General features: G+C 35.8%; 1 protein-coding gene across 8 annotated transcripts in view; it reads right to left on the bottom strand.

Moving 5' to 3' along the window:
- LOC145824719 (uncharacterized) overlaps window positions 1-22101 on the bottom strand; it is a 24961-nt gene extending 2860 nt beyond the window's left edge. The window contains exons 1-6 of one of the 8 annotated variants that reach the window (XM_082925275.1): window positions 21864-22101; window positions 11814-12116; window positions 9798-9998; window positions 8700-8813; window positions 8271-8498; window positions 1369-1647 (exon numbers count right to left, since the gene is read on the bottom strand). In XM_082925275.1, coding sequence (XP_082781401.1) covers window positions 1369-1647; window positions 8271-8498; window positions 8700-8813; window positions 9798-9998; window positions 11814-12116; window positions 21864-21882 — 1144 coding nt within the window. In that variant the 5' untranslated portion in view covers window positions 21883-22101. Of the gene's footprint in view, window positions 1-1368; window positions 1648-8270; window positions 8499-8699; window positions 8814-9271; window positions 9410-9793; window positions 9999-11809; window positions 12117-21326 lie in introns of those variants that run through there. The other 7 variants (XM_082925276.1, XM_082925279.1, XM_082925277.1 and 4 more) reach the window with 7 other exon arrangements.
- Window positions 22102-22116: the final 15 nt, after the last annotated feature.

Genomic DNA, 22116 nt, shown 5'->3' on the forward strand with positions numbered 1-22116 from the left:
ACTTTTTTTTTATGATTTTTATAATTGTCGCTAAAACTTACAATTAGTGACATTTTTCTGCGACGAATTTTTCAAACTGTAACTGAAAGTTCAAAATTAGCGACTTTTTTTATGACAAATTTTTTAAACTGTCGCTAAAACTTCTAATTTAGTGACATTTTTTGTGACAATTTTCAAACTGTCATTGAAAATTAACAATTAGTGACGTTTTGTCATAGTGTAGGATGAAAAATGTCATTAATTATTATAAGATCTATTGAACAATAAGTCCACTTAGTAGGACCAACACGTAAGTCCCCCAAGAAAGAATAAAGAAATAAAAAAATTTGGTTTATTCAGTCTATATTCCCTTTAAACACTCTGAAGGAGAAACAAATTGTTCGCTCAGCATAATATACTACAAAGAGAGAGTGCTATACATGGTAGCTCCAAAAAAATAGAAGGCAAATTTGAAATAGAACCAGTTGAATATGTAACAAATAACTGCTAAACCACACTTGTCCATATCAATTTCTCCACGGAAGCAGTTAAATCAAGCTTTTCGCTCACCAAGGCAAGTCCTATCTAAGTAAAAGAATATTGTGCATAAAGGATTCAAAAATGCCAAATTCATCATTAGCAAACCAGGAAGATCAACAAGTTCAATTGACAATGACCATTAAATAAGTTACATACAAAAGTCAGTTGTTAACATAATAATAATTTCATGACTACAAAAATAATAAGTATATCAAAGCAAGAAGAAGACTGGTATAAAGCACCCAAGAAAATATTAGTACAAATTAGAAGTAAAAGAAAAATAAACTGTTCAAATATAGAAATCTCCTTTGGGGTTATTAGGCATTATTCTATTCATATTGCAAAAGGAAACGAAATATTTGCTTAGTGACAATATTACTAGGAGAAAGTCACTGACTCTCCCAAAAAATCACAATTGAAAGGAGAACTTAGTGTGTGCGCAATAACTCCTAAATCAAACTCCTCGGGCTTTATCACCCCCAACATAGCATTTAAATCAAGCCATGGAATCAATGACCCAAGTCTAATCAAGTAAAATTATTTATAATGAAAAATTCAAATGTCAAACTCATAGTGAGTACATATTCCACCTAAGAACCATTTCCACTTCCCCGTATCGAACGGTTAAGAAAGGGATTGATGGAAAATAATGACTAAAAGAACAATAAAACATCTGAAAATCAATGTATATTGTCATAACTGACACTCCATTGCCTAGGGGATGCTAGGATGCTAACACATTCCCAAAGAAGCTATAGACTATGCCTTATAGATTCTGCCTAATCATATATCAAATTAAAATAATCAGACCAGAAGTGGATATGGAGTACCCTCCTTAAAAGTACTTACTGCCAATTGATGATGATGAAGCTCCAAAAGCAGGAGTTGATGAAGCTCCAAAAGTAGGCATGGAACTACCAAAAGCTGGTGTGGAAGTCAAAGGTGATGATGATTGGGTTGCACCAAATACGCCACTTGAAGTGCCACCAAAAATGGAACCCCCTGTCTGCGAATCCAAAGGAGTTGTACTACCGAAGGGTTTTGGAGCAAATGGATTGCTGCTTGCATTATTAGCCTGTCCAAAAACTGATTGGGACCCAAATGGGCTATTGGATGACTGCCCAAAAGCTGTCAATTGATTCCACATTTATAAGTATGCAGAAAAAGGATGAAAAACAAATAAAAAAGATGGTCTATTTACCAGTGAACCCCACCATATTACTAAGGAAAAGAAGAGCAAACATTGAAAGAACTTACATCATAAACAATGTATGATGTAAACATCAATGCATGCAGGTTCCAACCAAACATTTATTTTTATTTAGTATTTATTTATTTGTGACAATACCACGTATACACACATTAATGAACATAGATCATTCCTCTTTGAAAAATAGAAAAAAGGCACAAAAGCAAGAAAGAGGGAAAAAATTAAAAACAAAATAGAAAGGGAAGAAGGAAAAAAAAAAAAGGCATTTCATGTTCAAAAAATCAAGGAACTCAACAGTATGCCAAGGAACAAACTTTACAAGGAGAACTTGTTTCAAGATGTATGGTGGTGATTTCCATGGACAAAACTTATGCTAGGTTGTCTACACATGTCATCAGTTTTCATACCATATCCATGAGTCAATGATCATCTAACACTTTACAATGCTTACTCCATGTGTTTTTATAATTTCTCTACTGTGCATATAGCATTAGTCTAGGACACGTTTTTCTTTGGTTTAATTGACTTAGGCTTGCCAGATTTCAATTATGTTTGTTTTTATTACCTCATTGATTGAGAAACAGGATTGGACCAAATTTTAGCTGTGTTACTATTACTTCTTGAAAAACAATGCAAGAATAGACAATCCGAGAGTCCTGATCAAAGGGCATTCAAGCAATTCAAGAGCTAGACAGGCGCTTGGTTTGCCACCCAAGAGGTCCATTCAAAGCCCGCTTAAAGGCAGCTTGACCAATGTACAATGATTGGATTTCTAGTATATCATGCTCAAAGGCTACTTGAGCGTTGTGTAGAGTTTTGGAATTGAAGAAAAACTATATTGATCAACCTAGAAATAGGGCTATTATAAAATTATGAGATACACAAATAGATTTCTGTGGTGCCCTAGCATCCATAGTGTTCCAAACCTCAAACAAGATCACATGAAACTTAGACAAACAATTCTAATTCAATAAACTAACAGATCTGTACACCTTCGCTAGTTTGATCGTTAAAAAGCCATACACACACTTGCATCTCACATTCTTTGGCCAGCAGTGTTTGAGACGCTTTGTGAATCTAACGCCTAGAGTTAGATCCGTTTAAACCATTTAAATGGATTTAGACTTGCCTAAGAAAGTGGTTTAAAAACTAAACCTCAACTATTTGACAGGAGTCATTATGCATATTGGAAAGAATGCATGAGATCTTTCTTGAGGCATAGTCTTGAGGCATAGTTGGGTTATTTGTTGACTATGGCTATATACCACCTTGCAAAATAAATGCTAGGGGTGAGTCCAAGCTTAAACCCCTTCAGATGGGACAAAATTGACAAAAAATAATGGCAAGAACAGAAGCCTTGATCACTAAGTTTCAAGCCTTACTATTAAAAACTCTAAGCTTTAAGCACCAAGTTTAAAGAATGTAAATGCAAGAGTCTGAACTTTTGATCGATCTTATTCTAGACTCGATAGCATAGTGGGTGTTTGGCGCAGCTTAAAAGTTGCTTATTTTAACTTTTAGCTTAATTTAAGCTAAAACATTGTGTTTGGTGCAACTTAACTCATCAGATTACAGCTTAAATTAAGTGGAAAAATAGTTTTTTCTTGAAATGGCTGAGGGGGTGCTTTGGAGATTATAGATTAAGCGGAAAGTTGGTTTGGACGGGCAAAATTACTTAAATGCCCCTTATCAAACTCCAGTATTACCAAATACCTCGTATATAAAGCACACTCTCAAACTGTCCACTCTGAGAGAGAGAGAGAGAGAGGCGATTTCCGGCGTGGGTTATGGTTTCTGGCAACATCTCTCTCTCTTGATCGACCTTCCGCCGTCGCGATCACAACTGAGGGGCAAAACCCTAACCGTCGCGATCGATCTGAAACCCTAGAGTTGCCGGTGACGATTTGAAACCCTAGCGCCGTCGGTGACGATCTGAAACCCTAGCTCCACCAGTGATGATATCAAATCCTAGCGCGATCGATCTCTTCTCTCTCTTCTGCGATCGCTTTCTTCGCGATCTCTTCACCAATGAAGGAGGCGGCCTCCTGTGACAATCCAGCGTTGCTCTCTCAACGTCTCTCTCTCTCTGTCCTCTCCATTTAACTATTTTTTTAATAAAAGAAATTATTAATTTAGTACTATTGAAAATAAATAAATAAATGAAATAATTTCTATTTAATAACTTCTATTAAATAACTAATTGATGTTTATGAAAATAACAATTGTTGTTATTAAAATGGATATAAAAAAAATAATATATAATGAAGTCACAACATTAATATAAATACATGAATATGAATTGATATTAATTGTAATGAATTAATAAATTAAACAAAATTTTTTTTTTTTGATTATTTAATGAAAAAAAATTGTGATTTTTATATTAATAAAAAAATAAAATAATAATTAAGCCATTAATGAAATAAATTTTATATTAATTGATACTAATTAAGCTATTTTACAGTTTATTCAACCAAACATTACTCTGGTGATTAAATCCATAATTTTACAGCTGCACCAAACAGGTTAATAGCTTATGTTTAAAGCCATAATCCATAATCTGTTAAGCCATAATCTATAATCATTTTCCCACAGCTCTACCAAACGGGGCCATAATCAACTTCACATTCAACTTAAGTGAATCCATCAGAGTTAAAAATTGTGAGAAGGTTTTGAGGCTTCCCCTTGACTGATTCAGGGCTAAATTGTTATAGGAAAGAGTAAAGACATAGATTTCCTCATGATAGAAGAGCTCACAGGTTGTCACCAAACCTATGGACTCAACATATGACCTACTTCTCCCTAATAAAACAAAGAGTATTGCACTTAAAAAGCCACTATAGGACATAGTAGAGTATCATGATGTAGAAATAGGTGACGAAGACCTTACTATGTTTGCTTAAAAATGTAAGAAATTCCTTAAGGTTCAATTTGGATGGTATGAATCTTGAGGGGGAATGAGAATATGATTTAGGGCCCTTGTGATTCCACTATTTGGAATTAATTGGAATCGGAAAGTGATTCACGATTACATACTCAGACTGGAATCACTTTCCCAAATTAAGCAGAAGTCTAATCCCTACACTCCCATACAGTAATCCCACATTTTTAGATGAATGAAAACCATTTAAGAGTAAAAAGTAGATTGCCTCACAACATTTAAAATTTTATAATTTGCCACATTTGTCAATAGATAATTCCTAACTAAATCAAATGCTTGAATAATATTGACAAGTAATTTTATTACTGGTAATAAGATTCTCATTCCTTCTTTTTGACCCTTCCATCCAAACATAGCCTAAGTCTAAAAAGAGTAATACGTCCTCAAAACCTACAAACAAACAATCACTATTGATGAGTATAGGCCCATACGGGCTGATCCAATAGACGCCGCTGGGCCAAGGCCCAACTCAAGTCTACCAAGGCCCCTTCGGTCAACAAGCCAGACCATCTGTCCAAGTCGGACAACCACAAGCATGCAACTAACCCCTGGGGCCCTTCCATAATGGGCACAACGCAGTCACACAGAGGACGCATTGTGTCATTTGCTTGTCTCCCCTGCCACTTCAACTTGCAGGTGTACAATCATGCACATCCCAAGAAAGGAGCACAATGTGGTCCCCATTGGCAGATAAGAATATACATACAACCACAATACGCATTCCAAGTATCTTATCTCATTCTCATCTTTTGCATTCCTCCATTGCTCTCTATCTTCAAGAGAACTAATTTATTTGTCAGAGATCCCTTAAGAAGGGCACCTACTGATAAGGGTTTTGTTTGCAGGTTACCACCAAAAGACCCGAAGCCTAACTATCTAGCGCAGATGACCCGTGAATCCAATGACCACCATAGGCCTACCAAATACTGATTGTCATCAACTACAAATCTAATCAGAATAAAAGTGATAAGAAGTCTTAACAGGGAAAGATAGGAAATTCAAAAGAAAAGTATCACAGATATCATGTTTTTGGACATATTTCCAAATTCTATCCAGTGCCCTAACAGGTAAATGTCCAAAGCCAAGGGACTAACAATCACATAGGTTGCCAATGCCTCTAAGGAGAGCTTAGACTAAGGCGAAGACTATAAGAACGATACTACATGGTTATTTGAGAGAGAGGATAGACTTCTCAACATGAGAAAGCTCTAGACTTAGGTAGTGGTGCATGTGTCTAGCTCCAATGGTAGTGTTCCTAAGGAGCTAGATGTCTCTAATGGGGGGGAAGTGCAGTCAATTCAGCACGCTTATGCTGAAATGTATAAAGAGTGTCTCAAGCTTAAGAAAAGTAAGATGGACATGGTAAAAAAGGAAGAGGCGTCTTTATATCTTTTTTTTTTTTTTTTGATTCAAAGATCTAAAATAAGTGAGAAGACGACTTCTACAAAACAACTCAATAATTATAAAGCTATCCTTTCTAAAAGGTTCATTGCTTTAGAAAAGAAAAGAAATGATTGTACACAATCTTGTAGAAAGGCTACGTCTAGATTGTCTACTTGAGAGAAAGTAGTGTTCGATAGAAGGGGCAATTCAAGAAGTTCTCAAGTAGTTCTTATTTTTTTTAGAATTAACCAACTTCAAACCCCAGCAAATCAATCTAGAAATCTTAGCCATGAAATTAATAGGTTTCTTTCCTTTTCTATGAATTGGCAGGTTTCACCCACTTCAACAAATTTTTGAAAGGGTAAAGACAATATTGCGAACCAAAAGCTCAGTAGGATGCCTCAAAATAAGAGAAAGTAAACCCAAATGAATAGGAAGATGTCAACCACTAACAATGTGTCAAATCCTAAAGGGCCTATAGTAAAATAAGGAGGGCCTAGAAAGGATACACTACCTTGTTATGTAGTCCACATTGCACTTACGACCTCTATTACCAGAATCTTATGATTCACGATTCAGTTCACAATTTAAGCAAAATCAATACAAATATATGGATGAATCTATTTTGGAAGTGATTTATGGTGAATCGCATGATTCACAATCAATTCACTTTAATTTAATATAAATAAATAATTTAGGGTTCAACAAAAACAAAATGAAATGTTAAACATTTAGTGTCCGATTAGGAATTACGGCTAATTTTTTTTCTATTATTGATTTTGGATTGAATGCCCAATGTATTAGCATCTGTAATAAGAGTAGAGATCTTTTGTAGCTTCACCATATTTAATCAATGGTCAAATTTTAAACAAAACCAATTAAAGCAACAATAAAAAAAAGCCCTCAAGATACAAGCCTTGACCAGTCAGACGCCTTATCGCCTTATCGAAGTCGCCTGGCTTGGAAAACTACAAGGCGCAAACCTTGGGCTTGGATGGGACTTAGGCCTAGGCGTGCCTTATCGAAGTCGCTTGGCCTAGAACACTACAAGGCGCAATCCTTGGGACTGGATGGGAATTGGGCCTAGGAGCACGCCTAGGCTCGCCTTTAATAACACTAAGCCACCTATATTATTATTCTCTCTCTACGACCTAGAGATATATCGCCCACATTCTCTCTCCTTTACTATTGCTCACTAATGGAAAATCAACCACCTACCAACCCACCGTACTCAACTCCAATGAGTTCTTCTGTCTGGGCAAGGATGGATTCTCTCCATCTTCATATCTATTTCATTTTCTCTCTCTAAAATGGGTGCTCTGATCAACTTAACATGTTCATCATCTTTGGCAACCCCAACTCTTACTCGCATATTCTCTTCCATCTCTTTCTTCTTTTACTTCAAAATTATGTTGACTCACGCTTTTCTTTCTGAACTGATTTCTCTTACTACAAGCCAAATTGATTTTCCACCAACACTTGCACACCTCTATTTTCCACCGAAATATTCTCACCTCTCTTCCCCCCTCAATTTTTCTATATTTTCTTCCACAATCAAGCCTTTTCCTCTACAATCAAGCCTTTTCCTCTTTCTGTCCTCTATAGAAACCACATAGCAAAAAGGCTGGCAAGAGGTATATTGTTTTATTGTGGTCAATGGATGAAGATTAAAATTGAATTGACAGTGATAATAATATTGATGATGCAAATGGACTTTCTTCATTGTGATTGTCTCGCACCCACAACCTATTGTCATTTGATGCTTATGAATATTCAAACAAACCCAATCTTTATTTTTGGTGCAAAAACAAAAGCAATTTGGATGCTGGTGGCTGGTCGACGACGTTAATCTTGGCTATCAGCATGGTGGATGGTGGTGTGAACAGGGGAGAGAGACAGAGAGACAGAGAGAGAAAAGCAAAGAAATTAGGTGAAATCAGAAATTAGAGAGAGAGAGAGAGAGAGATATATATGGGTATGTGAAGAGTGAAAATGAAAGTGGAAACAAAGTCACAGAGAAAGAAAAACCAAAAGAAAAAGTGTGTGATCACATGGAATACAGTACTATAAGGAAAATTGTGTCAATGCAATAAAATATTCGTGGAACTTTCTTTTCAATTTGTGGCATTAGCACCACCCAAGGACATTTTCATTGATTTAAGTCTAAATATTTATTTTTATAAGAGATGCCAAGGGTTTTTGGAAAAGAGAATATACCTTTATCACCCAACTGATGGTCTTCCCATCTCAGTTCTTCATGGCTTTTGTCTTTGTAGACTGGCATGGCTGATATTGACTCCAGCTTTCCAGCAATCTGTGTACCACTGTCACTATCTAACTCAGCTGTTGCTGTATAAGCAGCCAACCTACTTCCCCCTCGTTGACCCCCAAAAGCAGGCTGCCCAAAACCAGAGCTCCCAAATGTTGCAGTTGTAGCCGGGGCTCCTGCATGAAGTTCATGACGAAACAAAGTTTCAGCAAAATCAGAGCAAATTAAAAAGCATGAGCCATAAGATACTAAAATCCCTTACATTACGACATGCAAAGCTCTTCAAGAAAAAACATTGAAAGTCCAAAATGTATCCACCGTATACATTACAACAACAAAATGAAGAAGAAGAAGAGAGGAGACAAAGAAAACCTCACCAAACGAAGAAGTTGATTGGCTAAATGCTGATGGTGCACTAGAAGAAGCACCAAAAGCAGGCGTAATAGAAGAGCTCATAGGTTGTCTCCAAGCCCTCCAAGCCCTGCGTCTCCCTAATAAAACAAAGAGTATTGCACTTAAAAAGCCACTATAGGACATAGTAGGGTATCATGATGTAGAAATAGGTGAGGAAGACCTTACCATGTTTGCTAAAAAATGTTAGAAATTCCTTAAGGTTCAATTTGGATGGTATGAATCTTGAGGGGGGAATGAGAATATGATTTAGGGCCATTGTGATTCCCCTATTTGGAATTAATTGGAATCGAAAAGTGATTCATGATTACATACTCAGACTGGAAACACTTTCCCAAATTCAACAGAAGTATAATCCCTACACTGTAATCTCACATTTTCAGAGAAATGAAAACCATTTAAGAGTAAAAAGTAGATTGCCTCACAACATTTAAAATTTTATAATTTGCCACATTTGTCAATAGATAATTCCTAACTAAATCAAATGCTTGAATAGCAATGACAAGTAATTTTATTACTGGTAATAAGATTCTCATACCTTCTTTTTGACCCTTCCATCCAAAAATAGCCTAAATTTAAAAAGAGCAATACGTCCTCAAAACCTAACCAAACCAAACCAAGTCTTAAGTCTCATCAAATGGGGTCGGTTACATGAATCCTTCTTCTCCACGCGGTCCTATCAAAGGCCATTTTGTTAGTCAAATTAAGCAAATCCATATCTCTATTTACAACGCTAGCTAACGTTAATCTAAGCTTACCCCGTCCCCTAATACTTCCATCTACCATTACAGCATCACATCTCTTCACTACTGCCTCTATTGGTTTCCATTGAATATGACCAAATCATCTCAATCGATTCTCTCTCAACTTATCTTCTATCGGTGCTACTCCTACCCATTCCCGAATACACTCATTCCTAATTCTGTCTTGTCTAGCCTTGCCACACATCCACCTTAGCATCCTCATCTCAGCCACACTCATCTTATCTACATGTTGTTTCTTGGTTGCCCAACGCTCCGTCCCATACAACATCGCTAGTCTAATAGCCGTTTTATAGAACTTACCTTTTAGTCTAGTGGGTATTCGTTTATCGCACAGTACCCCAGATGTAGGTTGACTTGGTGCGCCAAAAGGAGTAGAAGAACCAAATAAGCTGCTACCAAAAGCCAGCCGTGATTGTTGGAATGTGCTTCCAAAAGGACTTGTTTGGGTAGTACTGGACCCAAAGCCACCGAAAGCAGACTTTTGTCCAAAAACAGAAGAACCTATGTTTCCATAATAAATAAAGAGATTAAGCATAGTCAGTTCAATATAAATCCAGAATGCGTTGGTCACAGGATAGAACAAGATAGGGGGAAAAAATGCCATATGAATAATTGAAAATGAGAGAACTCAATTATGTCTATAAAAACAACACTAATAGACAATGTGCAACACAGGAATTAATCAACGATTAAATGATAGAACACTAGTGATGGAAAAACCACTATGTGACCTTAATGATGAAGAGATACAAGCAAGAACACCAATACAAAAAAGTAAGCAAGTATCCATGCACTTAAAAGTAAAAAAAATAAAAAAATAAAAATAAGGCTAAGCTACCAATATGTCCTAATAGTTAGACTAATTCCCATCAATTCCTACTGAAAACAAGTCATAGTACAATCGTTGCTAAAAATAATTTTTCATGACGATTTTTTACATATTGCTAATTAGCGACTTTTTTCACGATTTTATAAATTGTCGCTAAAACTTACAATTAGTGACGTTTTTGTGACGGATTTTTCAAACTGTAGCTAAAAGTTCAAAATTAGTGACTTTTTTTATGATGATTTTTTTAAACTGTCGCTAAAACTTATAATTTAGTGACGTTTTTTGTGACAATTTTCAAACTTTCACTGAAAATTAACAATTAGTGACCTTTTTTAATAGTGTATGATGAAAAATATCATTAATTATCATAAGACTTATTGAGCAATAAATCCGCTTAGTAGGACCAACACGTAAGTCCCCCAAGAAAGAATGAAGAAATAAAAAAATTTGGTTTATTCAGTCTTTATTCCTGTTAAACACTCTGAAGGAGAAACAAATTGTTCACTCAGCATAATATGCTACAATGAGAAAGTGCTATACATGGTAGCTCCAAAAAAACAGAAGGCAAATTTGAAACAGAACCAGTTGAATACGTCACAAATAACTGTTAGACCCCACTTGTCCAGATCAAGTTCTCCACGGAAGCAGTTAAATCAAGCTTTTCACTCACCAAGGCAAGTCCTATCCAAGTAAAAGAATATTGTGCATAATGGATTCATAAATGCCAAATTCATCATTAGCAAACGAGGAAGATCAGCATGTTCAATTGACAATGACCATTAAATAAGTTCATACAAAAGTCAGTTGTTGACAAAATAATAATTTAATGACTACAAAAATAATAAGTATATCAAAGCAATAAGAAGCCTGGTATAAAGCACCCAAGCAAATATTCATCCAAATTAGAAGTAAGAGAAAAATAAGCTGTTCAAACATAGAAATCTCCTTGGGGGTTATTAGGCATTATTCCCTTCATATTGCAAAAGGAAACAAAAGATTTGCTTAGCGACAATATTACTAGAGAAAGTCACTGGCTCTCCCAAAAAATCGCAATTGAAAGGAGAACTTAGTGTGTGTGCAATAACTCCTAAATCGTACTCCCCAGGCTTTATCACTCCCAACATTGCATTTAAATCAAGCTATGGAATCAATGACCCAAGGCTAATCAAGTAAAATTATTTATAATGAAAAATTCAATTGTCAAACTCATAGGGAGTACATATTCCACCTAAGAACCATTTCCACTTCCCCGTATCGAACGGTTAAGAAAGGGATTGATGGAAAATAATGACTAAAAGAACAATAAAACATCTGAAAATCAATGTATATTGTCATGACTAACACTTCATTGCCTCAAGGATACTAGGATGCTAACACATTCCCAAAGAAGCTACAGACTATGCCTTATAGATTCTGCCTAATCATATATCAAATTAAAATAATCAGACAAGAAGTGGATATGGAGTACCCTCCTTAAATGTACTTACTGCCAAATGATGGTGATGATGAAGCTCCAAAAGCAGGAGTTGATGAAGCTCCAAAAGCAGACATGGAACCACCAAAAGCTGGAGCCGATGAAGCACCAAAAGCTGGCGTGGAAGTCAAAGGTGATGATGATTGGGTTGCACCAAAAACGCTAGTTGAAGTGCCAAAAATGGAACCCCCTGTCTGCGAACCCAAAGGGGTTGTACTACCGAAAGGTTTGGGAGCAAATGGATTGCTGCTTGCATTATTAGCCTGTCCAAAAACTGATTGGGACCCAAATGGGCTATTGGACGACTGCCCAAAAGCTGTCAATTGATTCCACATTTATAAGTATGCAGAAAAAGGATGAGAAGCAAATAAAAAAGACCATCTATTTACTAGTGAACTCCACCATATTATTAAGGAAAACAAGAGCAAACATTGAAAGAACTCACATCATAAACAATGTATGATATAAACATCAATGCATGCAGGTTCCAAACAAACATTTATCTTTATTTAGTATTTATTTATTTGTGATAATATCACATATACACATTAATGAACATAGATCATTCCTATTTGAAAAATAGAAAAAGGCACAAAAGCAAGAAAGAGGGAAAAAATAAAAAAACAAAATAGGAAGGGATGAAAAAAAAAGGAAAAAAAAAGGCATTTCATGTTCAAAAAGTCAAGGAACTCAACAGTATGCCAAGGAACAAACTTTACAAGGAGAACTTGTTTCAAGATGTATGGTGGTGATTTCCATGGACAAAACTTATGCTAGGTTGTCTACACATGTCATCAGTTTTCATACCATATCCATGAGTCAATGATCATCTAACACTTTACAATGCTTACTCCATGTGTTTTTATAATTTCTCTACTGTGCATATAGCATTAGTCTAGGACACGTTTTTCATTGGTTTAATTGACTTAGGCTTGCTAGATTTCAATTATGTGTGTTTTTATTACCTAATTGATTGAGAAACAGGATTGGACCAAATTTTAACTGTTACTATTACTCCTTGAAAAACAATGCAAGAATAGACAATCAGAGAATCCTAATCAAAGGGCATTCGAGCAATTCAAGAGCTAGACAGGAGCCTGGTTTACCACCCAAGAGGTCCATTCAAAGCCCGCTTAAAGGCAGCTCGACCAATGTACAATGATTGGATTTCCAGTCCAGTATGCTCAAAGGCTGCTTGAGCATTGTGTAGAGTTTTGGAATTGAAGAAAAACTATATTGATCAACCTAGAAATAGGGCTATTATAAAATTATGAGATACACAAACAGATTTCTGAGGTGCCCTAGCCTCCACAGAGTTCCAAACCTCCAACAAGATCACATGAAACTTAGACAAACAATTCTAATTCAATAAACTAACAGATCTGTAATCCATCACTAGTTTGATCATTAAAGAGCCATACACACACTTGCATCTCACATTCTTTGGCCACCAGTGTTTGAGACACTTTGTGAATCTAACGCCCAGAGTTAGATCCATTTAAACCATTTCAATGGATTTAGACTTGCCTAAGAAAGTGGTTTAAAAACTAAACCTCAACTATTTGACAGGAGTCATTATGCATATTGGAAAGAATGCATGGGATCTTTCTTGAGGCATAGTTGGGTTTATTTGTTGACTATGGCTATATACCACCTTGCATAATAAATGCTAGGGGTGAGTCCAAGCCTAAGCCCCTTCAGATGGGACAAAATTGACAGAAAATAATGGCAAGAACAGAAAAGCAATTAATGCTAGTTTATATGTTATCTGTCCCATAAACTAGCCTTCACCACTAAGTTTCAAGCCTAACTATTGAAAGCTCTAAGCTTCAAGCACTAAGTTTAAAGAATGTAGATGCAAGAGTCTAGACTTTTGATTGATTTTATGCTAGACTCAATGACATAATCAACTTCAGATTCAACTTAAGTGAATTCATTAGAGAGTAAAAAATTGTGAGAACGTTTTGAGGCTGCCCCCGACTGATTCAGAACTAAATTGTTACAGGAAAGAGTAAAGACATAGATTCTCTCATGATAGAAGAGCTCATAGGTTGTCTCCAAACCCATGGACTCAACATATGACCTGCGTTTCCCTAATAAAACAAAGAGTGTTGCACTTAAAAAGCCACTATAGGACACAGCAGAGTATCATGATGTAGAAATAGGTGAGGAAGACCTTACTATGTTTGCTAAAAAATGTAAGAAATTCCTTAAGGTTTAATTTGGGTGGTATTTTTTTTTTTTTGATAAATAATAATTTGGGCGGTATGAATCTTGAGGGGGAATGAGAATATGATTTAGGGCCCTTGTGATTCCACTATTTGGAATTAATTGGAATCGGAAAGTGATTCATGATTACATACTCAAATTGGAAACAATTTCCCAAATTAAGCAGAAGTATAATCCCTACACTGTAATCACACATTTTTAGACGAACGAAAACCATTTAAGAGTAAAACGTAGATTGCCTCACAGCATTTAAAATTTTATAATTTGCCACATTTGTCCCAGAAACTAGCCATGACCACTAAGTTTCAAGCCTTACTATTAAAAACTCTAAGCTTCAAGCACCAGGTTTAAAGAATGTAGATGCAAGAATCAAGACTTCTGATCGATTTTATGCTAGACTCGATGACATAATCAACTTCAAATTCAACTCAAGTGAATCCATCGGAGAGTCAAAAATTGCGAGAAGGTTTTGAGGCTTCCCCTTGACTGATTCAGGGCTAAATTGTTCTAGGAAAGAGTAAAGACATAGATTTCCTCATGATAGAAGCGGTCATAGGTTGCCTCCAAACCTATGGACTCAACACATGACCTGCTTCTCCCTAATAAAACAATGAGTATTGCACTTAAAAAGCCACTATAGGACACAGTAGAGTATCATGATGTAGAAATAGGTGACGAAGACCTTACTATGTTTGCTAAAAAATGTAAGAAATTCCTTAAGGTTCAATTTGGATGGTATGAATCTTGAGGGGGAATGAGAATATGATTTAGGGCCCTTGTGATTCCACTATTTGGAATTAATTGGAATCGGAAAGTGATTCATGATTACATACTCAGACTGGAATCACTTTCCCAAGTTAAGCAGAAGTCTAATCCCTACACTCCCATAAGGTAGTCTCACATTTTTAGAGGAATGAAAACCATTTAAGATTAAAAAGTAGAGTGCCTCACAACATTTAAAATTTCATAATTTGCCACATTTGTCGATAGATAATTCCTAACTAAATCAAATGCTTGAATAACATTGACAAATAATTTTATTACTAGTAATAAGATTCTCATTCCTTCTTTTTGACCCTTCCACCCAAACATAGCCTAAGTTTAAAAAGAGCAATATGTCCTCAAAACCTACGAACAAACAATCACTATTGATGAGTATAGGCCCATACGGGCTGATCCGGTAGACGCCGCTGGGCCAAGGCCCAACTCGATTCTACCAAGGCCCCTTCAGTCAGCAAGCTAGACCATGTGTCCAAGTCGGACGACCACAAGCATGCAACTAACCTCTGGCGCCCTTCCATAATGGGCACAACGCAGTCACACAGAGGACGCATTGTGTCATTTGCTTGTCTCCCCTGCCACTTGAACCTGCAGGTGTACTATCATACACGTCCTAAGAAAGGAGTGCCATGTGGTCCCCCTTGGCAAATAAGAATATACATACAACCACAATACGCATTCCAAGTATCTTATATCATTTTCATCTTTTGCAATCCTCCATTGCTCTCTATCTTCAAGAGAACTAATTTATTTGTCAGAGATCCCCTGAGAAGGGCACCTACCGATGAGTTCTTAAGGGTTTTGTTTGCAGGTTACCACCAAAAGACCCGAAGCCTAACTATCCAGCACAAATGACCCGTGAATCCAATGACCACCATAGGCCCACCAAATACTGATTGTCATCAACTACAAATCTAATCAGAATAAAAGTGATAAGAAGTCTCAATCGGGGAAGGATAGGAAATCCAAAAGGAAAGTATCACAGATATCATGTTTTTGGACATATTTCCAAATTCTATCCAGTGCCCTAACAGGTAAATGCCCAAAGCCAAGGGACTAACAATCACATAGGTTGCCAATGCCTCAGAGGAGAGCTTAGACTTAGGCGAAGATTGTAAGAACTATACTATATGGTTATTTGAGAGAGAGGATAGACTTCTCAACATGAGAAAGCTCCAGACTTAGGTAGTGGTGCATGTGTCTAGCTCCAATGGTACTGTTTCTAAGGAGTCTCTAATGGGGAGGAAGTAGAGTCAATTCAGCACGCTTATGGTGAAATGGATAAAGCGTGTCTCAAGCTTAAGAAAAGTAAGATGAACTTGGTAGAAAAGGAGGGAGATGTCTTTAGATCTTTTTTTTTTTCTTCTTTTTTTTTTTTTTGATTCAAACATCTAAAATAAGTGAGAAGACGACTTCTACAAAACAACTCAATAATTATAAAGCTATCCTTTCTAAGAGGTTCATTGCTTTAGAAAAGAAAAGAAATGATAGTACACAATCTTGTAGAAAGGCTACGTCTAGGGTGTCTACCTTAGAGAAAGTAGTGTTCGATGCCAGGGGCACTTCAAGAAGTTCTCAAGTAGTTCTTATTTTTTTCAGCATTAACCAGCTTTAGACCCTAGCAAATCAATCTAGAAATCTTAGCCATGATATTCATAGGTTGCTTTCCTTTTCTATGAATTGGCAGGTTTCACCCACTTCAACAAATTTTTGAAAGGGTAAAGACAATATTGTGAACCAAAAGCCCAATAGGATGCCTCAAAATAAGAGAAAGTAAACCCAAATGAATAGGAAGATGTCAAACACTAACAATGTGTTAAATCCTAAAGGGCCTATAGTAAAATAAGGAGGGCCTAGAAAGGATACACTACCTTGTTATGTAGTCTACCAAAATCTTACGATTCACGATTCGATTCACAATTTATGCCAAATCAATACAAATCTATAAATGAATCTATTTTGGAAGTGATTTATGGTGAATCGCATGATTCACCAATCAATTCACTTTTTGCGATTCATGCAATTCTAACTATCATGTCCAACATATTTCGATTATTTGTTTCCCTCTTTTTAGTGAAAATGACATAATAATAGTGTTTAGTATGAAAATAACTAATATATATACATGATTTGTTACTTTGATAATAGATAGTTTTTAATAGGATCTAATCAAATTTAGTCAGAGCCAACATGCTTTTAATCTTTTCTTTTTATTTTTTTCCTTTAAAAAAATCATAATATATTTTCTAAATATGTTTAAGGTTAAAGTAACTTGCACCACGAATTATCTATTGCTATTTTATTGAAATAAATATAATTCAATATTAAATGAGATAGGTCAGTTAAACCTTAGGTTTTAAAATAAAGAATTGCAATTAATTCTTTCTTATTATTAGGTCATTGTCACTTAGAAAGGTATGTGTGCTTATTGTCCAAATATCAACATCGTTGTTAAGTTATTGCTACTTAGAAATTGAGAATTTGTCTGTCTACCTTCTTTATTAAGAATGGTTAATAAAAAATATCTAAAAAGGGAAAAAGAAAAAATATGATGGTGATATTTCATTGGAACCCATGTTAACCTCTTACTTATTAGACCACATGGTCATCCTTCAAAAGGACATTGGGCAATGATAATGCCACGACTTCATGCAAATTTGAGGTCATTGACAAAGATACCCTTCAATTAATTTGAATGACTAGCAAAATTATCATTTTCTCTCTACGACCTAGAGATATATCGCCCACATTCTCTCTCCTTTACTATTGCTCACTAATGGAAAATCAACCACCTACCAACCCACCGTACTCAACTCCAATGAGTTCTTCCGTCTGGGCAAGGATGGATTCTCTCCATCTTCATATCTATTTCATTTTCTCTCTCTAAAATGGGTGGAAAAAGAGAACAAGAACACCTTCTCTGATCAACTTAACATGTTCATCATCTTTGGCAACCCCAACTCTTACTCGCATATTCTCTTCTATTTCTTTCTTCTTTTACTTCAAAATTATGTCAACTCACACTTTTCTTTCTGAACTGATTTCTCTTACTACAAGCCAAATTGATTTTCCACCAACACTTGCACACCTCTTTTTTCCACCGAAATGTTTTCACCTCTCTTCCCCCTTCAATTTTTCTATATTTTCTTCCACAATCAAGCCTTTTCCAGTTTCTATCCTCTATAGAAACCACATCGCAGAAAGGCTGGCAAGAGGCATATTGTTTTATTGTGGTCAATGGATGGAGATTAAAATTGAATTGACAGTGATAATAATGTTGATGATGCAAATGGATTTTCTTCATTGTGATCGTCCCCCACCCACAACATATTGTCATTTGATGTTTATGAATATTCAAACAAACCCAATCTTTATTTTTGGTGCAAAAACAAAAGCAATTTGGATGTGGGTGGGTGGTCGACGACATTAATATAGGCTATCAGCATGGTGGATGGTGGTGTGGACAGGAGAGAGAGAGAGAGGGAGAGAGAGAAGCAAAGAAATTGGGTGAAATCAAAAATTGGAGAGAGAGAGAGAGAGAGAGAGAGATGGGTATGTGGAGTGAAAATGAAAGTGGAACCAAAATCATAGAGAAAGAAAAAGCAAAAGAAAAAGTGTGTGGTCACATAGAGTATAGTATTACAAGGAAAATTGTGTCAATGCAATAAAATATGCGTGGAACTTGCTTTTCAATTTGTGGCATTAGCGCCACCCAAGGACATTTTCATTGATTTAAGTCTAAATATTCATTTTTATAAGAAATATTTAACATCTAGTGTGTAGATATATTTTTTAAGTTAGAAAAAGTGGCAGAATCTTTACAATTCACAATTCAATTCGATTAGTGATTTGGTACAAGGCCATTTCAATTCACAATTTGAATCCTGATTTGACAACTACGCTTACGACATATGACTCTGGCATCTAGTTCTTAGTGATTATTCTGCATGCATGACAAAACATAAGTCATCATCTGGCTTCTTCCAAGAAAGTGATAGTGTAACTGTGACCTTTAGGGATGGCAATAAGTCTATAATTTTAGGAAAAGGCACAACCATTCCATGTAGTCTTCCTAGACTAGAGAATGTATTATATGTTTAGTGTTTGAAATTTAATCTTTTAAGTAATAGCCAAATTTGGGAGAACAATCACCATGTTCATTTCACACAAAAAAAAAATATCATATTTTTTAAACTTATGGTAAATGTGTGATGGAATGTGTCGTGCCTAGTATTTCTGTTGTATGCAATAGGGTTAAGTTAGATAAGATAGAATTGTGGCATCAAAGGTTAGGACATGTGAACTTTAATGACCTAGTGAAAATAACAGGTAAGAATTAATGAAAGGTGTCCCAAAACTAGGTAATAACAATGGCCTTGTGTGTAGTCCATGTCAAAAGGAAAAACAACTTAGGAATTGACACACAAAAAACCAAGAATTTTACTGCCATCTGACCTTTAGAGCTGATTTATATGAATCTTTTAGAAGTATAACCCGTATAAAGAGTCTCAATGGGAAGTGCTATACCCTAATTGTGGTACGATTCCTTAGAGATAGGTCTAGTGCATACGCTTTAAGAACATTTTTCATAGAGTTCAAAATGAGAAGGGTTGCTCTTTCTATCTCTAGGGTTAGGAGTGATCATGGGAAATAGTAGACATATAAATTTGGCCAAAGGCCTATGGGCTCCCTGCCTAAACTACTTCTAACTAGGAGGGTCCATATCAAGAAAAAAATTAACAACCTTGAGAGCTCGACAAAAGCCCTACCTAAGATCGAGCTTGAGATTGAGCTAAGCCCAAGGGCCATTGGTTGGGCAAGGGCCTCAGGCCATGTTTGTTTGGACGGACCAGATAAAATGGATCGCAAGCCAACGGATTGTTAGTCCTAGAATAAATAGTCTCTCAACTATTTAGATGAAAATGATGTTTATCCCATGTTTGTTTTGTCATAGGATTACATGATTGGAAATAGCTATTTTAATGAATCTCATGTTTGATTAGGAAATTCTGAAGGATAACTTCTTAAAAGATCATCATGTCCTTTAGAATTCAATGGCAATGCTAAATTTGAAGTATATTTTATTTTATTTTATTTTACTAAGACTTACAATTTTATTTAAATATGAATATTTCCATTTATGATTTTCCTAATACAAAAAAGAAAAAAAAAATTAAGAGAAGACTTATATATCATGAGATTAATTTACACATGTTTAAAAAAATCCCACATATTTATAATAAATGAATAAAAAAGTTCAAGAAAATAAAGAAAATAGATGTTATATATATTTAAATTGGAAGTATATTTCTTTTTTTTTTCTTTTTTTGCTAATACAAAAAAGATTAAAAAAATTAAAAAAAAAAAAAAGAGAAAGAAGACTACTATATATTACAAGATTAATTTATACATGTTTAAAAAAAATCCAACATGTTTAAAAAAATGAAAGAAAGAAATGTTATTTACTTCAAGGTCAATTTTGTTATTTGACTAGCTAATCCAGAGGTTGACTCAATCCGGCCATTTCTATCCCACAACCTCCCTGGGATTGAGTTATTCCACATATGAGGGACTATTAGTCTGACTTCTACTTTTCTAACCAAACGTTGGACTAATTATTCTATTGGACATGGAGTCCAATCCCATGGCTCTATCCCACCAAACAAACACCCTGCATGCAAAAATCCTTCATGCCATTTTACATCCCTAGAAAGAATTCAAGAATTTTGACTAGCATATAGAAAGAGGGATCAACCACGAGTTTTCCACGCCACATACCACACAAAATGGTGTTGTAGCGGGGAACAATAAGTTATCTACGGGAGACGACCTATGTCATGCTTAATGCCAAGAATATACCTAGGAATTTGTGGGTTAAAGCAATTAACATTGCTCGTTATACCTCATATAGGGGGTGTACCTTACATGGAACCTCTAATAGGCCAACATGGACTGTAGCTTGGCAAGAAACCTGATGTCAAGTATTTTTAAATCTTTAGGACTAAGTGCTACATTCTTAGTGATATAAGAGAGCCTCATGAAATTTATCTCAAGAGTAATCTTGGGTCATTCAACTAACAATATGGACTATGGACTGCTGGTTTGTTATCTATTTGAAGATTCTAGAACTGCTAGGCTTGGGGAGTTTAAGGTGAATCTAAAAGGTTCACGATTTCAATTATCATGCTTTATTTGGTAATTGAAAAATCACGCTCACTTGAACTAGCATCTTTTTCTTGCATATATTCTGGCCAACAGTGTTCGAAGCCTATGAAGCACAGGCACCTCTCCGAAGGTAGCGTATGGGTGTCGGACACGTGTCGGACACGGACATGCGTCGAACACGTGGTGGACACGTGTCCGACACTCTATGAGAGGTGTCCTCTTTTTTGTTATAATTTTTTGCAATCGTACACATTCGGGACACGCTTGGACATGTTCCGAACACGATTCTAAACAAAACCCTAACATGTTGGTCAACAAAGAGAGAGAGAAGACAAAGAAGGTGAACAAGAACCTGAACATGTTGAAGATCAAAGCCCTAGATCAAGGTATGTCCTTTTTCGTTCTTCTTTGCTTCGTTTTTCTTCTTCTTTCATCACTTTGAACGTCATCTCTCTCTCTGTCGCACTTTGTCTCTCTCTGTCTCTCGTAGATCGTCTCTCTCTGTCTCTCACAGATCGTCTCTTTTTCTCTCTCTGTGTTTCCGTTGTCTCCCCCTATGCTTTTCCCTCTTTGTTTTTCGTCATTTGCAGATCCTCTCTCTCTCTCTCTCTATTTTTTTTATACTGAGACCCTCTTTTTATATTTTATATTTTTTTTCAATTTTAAAAATATAATAAATAAAGAAAATTATATATATTAAACATGTCCACAACGTGTTGTGTCCCCAATTTTTGAAAATTTGCGCGTCCGCGTGTCCATGTCTTGCGTGTAGAAATAGATCTTACCCAATAATTCATTAAATTCACATATATAAAAACTTTCTATAAATACCACAGTAGCAAACAAGAATATGCGTGGGAAGGGAAACAAACACCAAACTGATACTTACGGTTACTTGACCCAAACATTGTTACTCTTTATAACTCCTCAGTGCTCCAATACCAGTAACAGAGGCTCTTGATCTGAATCTGAATTGGAATTAGAACTTATTATGCATCAGACGATTAAATGGGCGAAAATCTACATTATTGGACGCATGAGAGAGAGAGAGACAGAGAGAGAGAGCGATGGGTAAGAAACAGGGACGCGATGCACGACTGATTGAGTTACAAAAAGAGTAGCGAAAAATATATTGAATAAAG

This window comes from Camellia sinensis, chromosome 4 (assembly GCF_055761805.1).
Source record: "Camellia sinensis isolate YWXY chromosome 4, ASM5576180v1, whole genome shotgun sequence".
In the NCBI taxonomy this organism is placed as follows: Eukaryota; Viridiplantae; Streptophyta; class Magnoliopsida; order Ericales; family Theaceae; genus Camellia; species Camellia sinensis.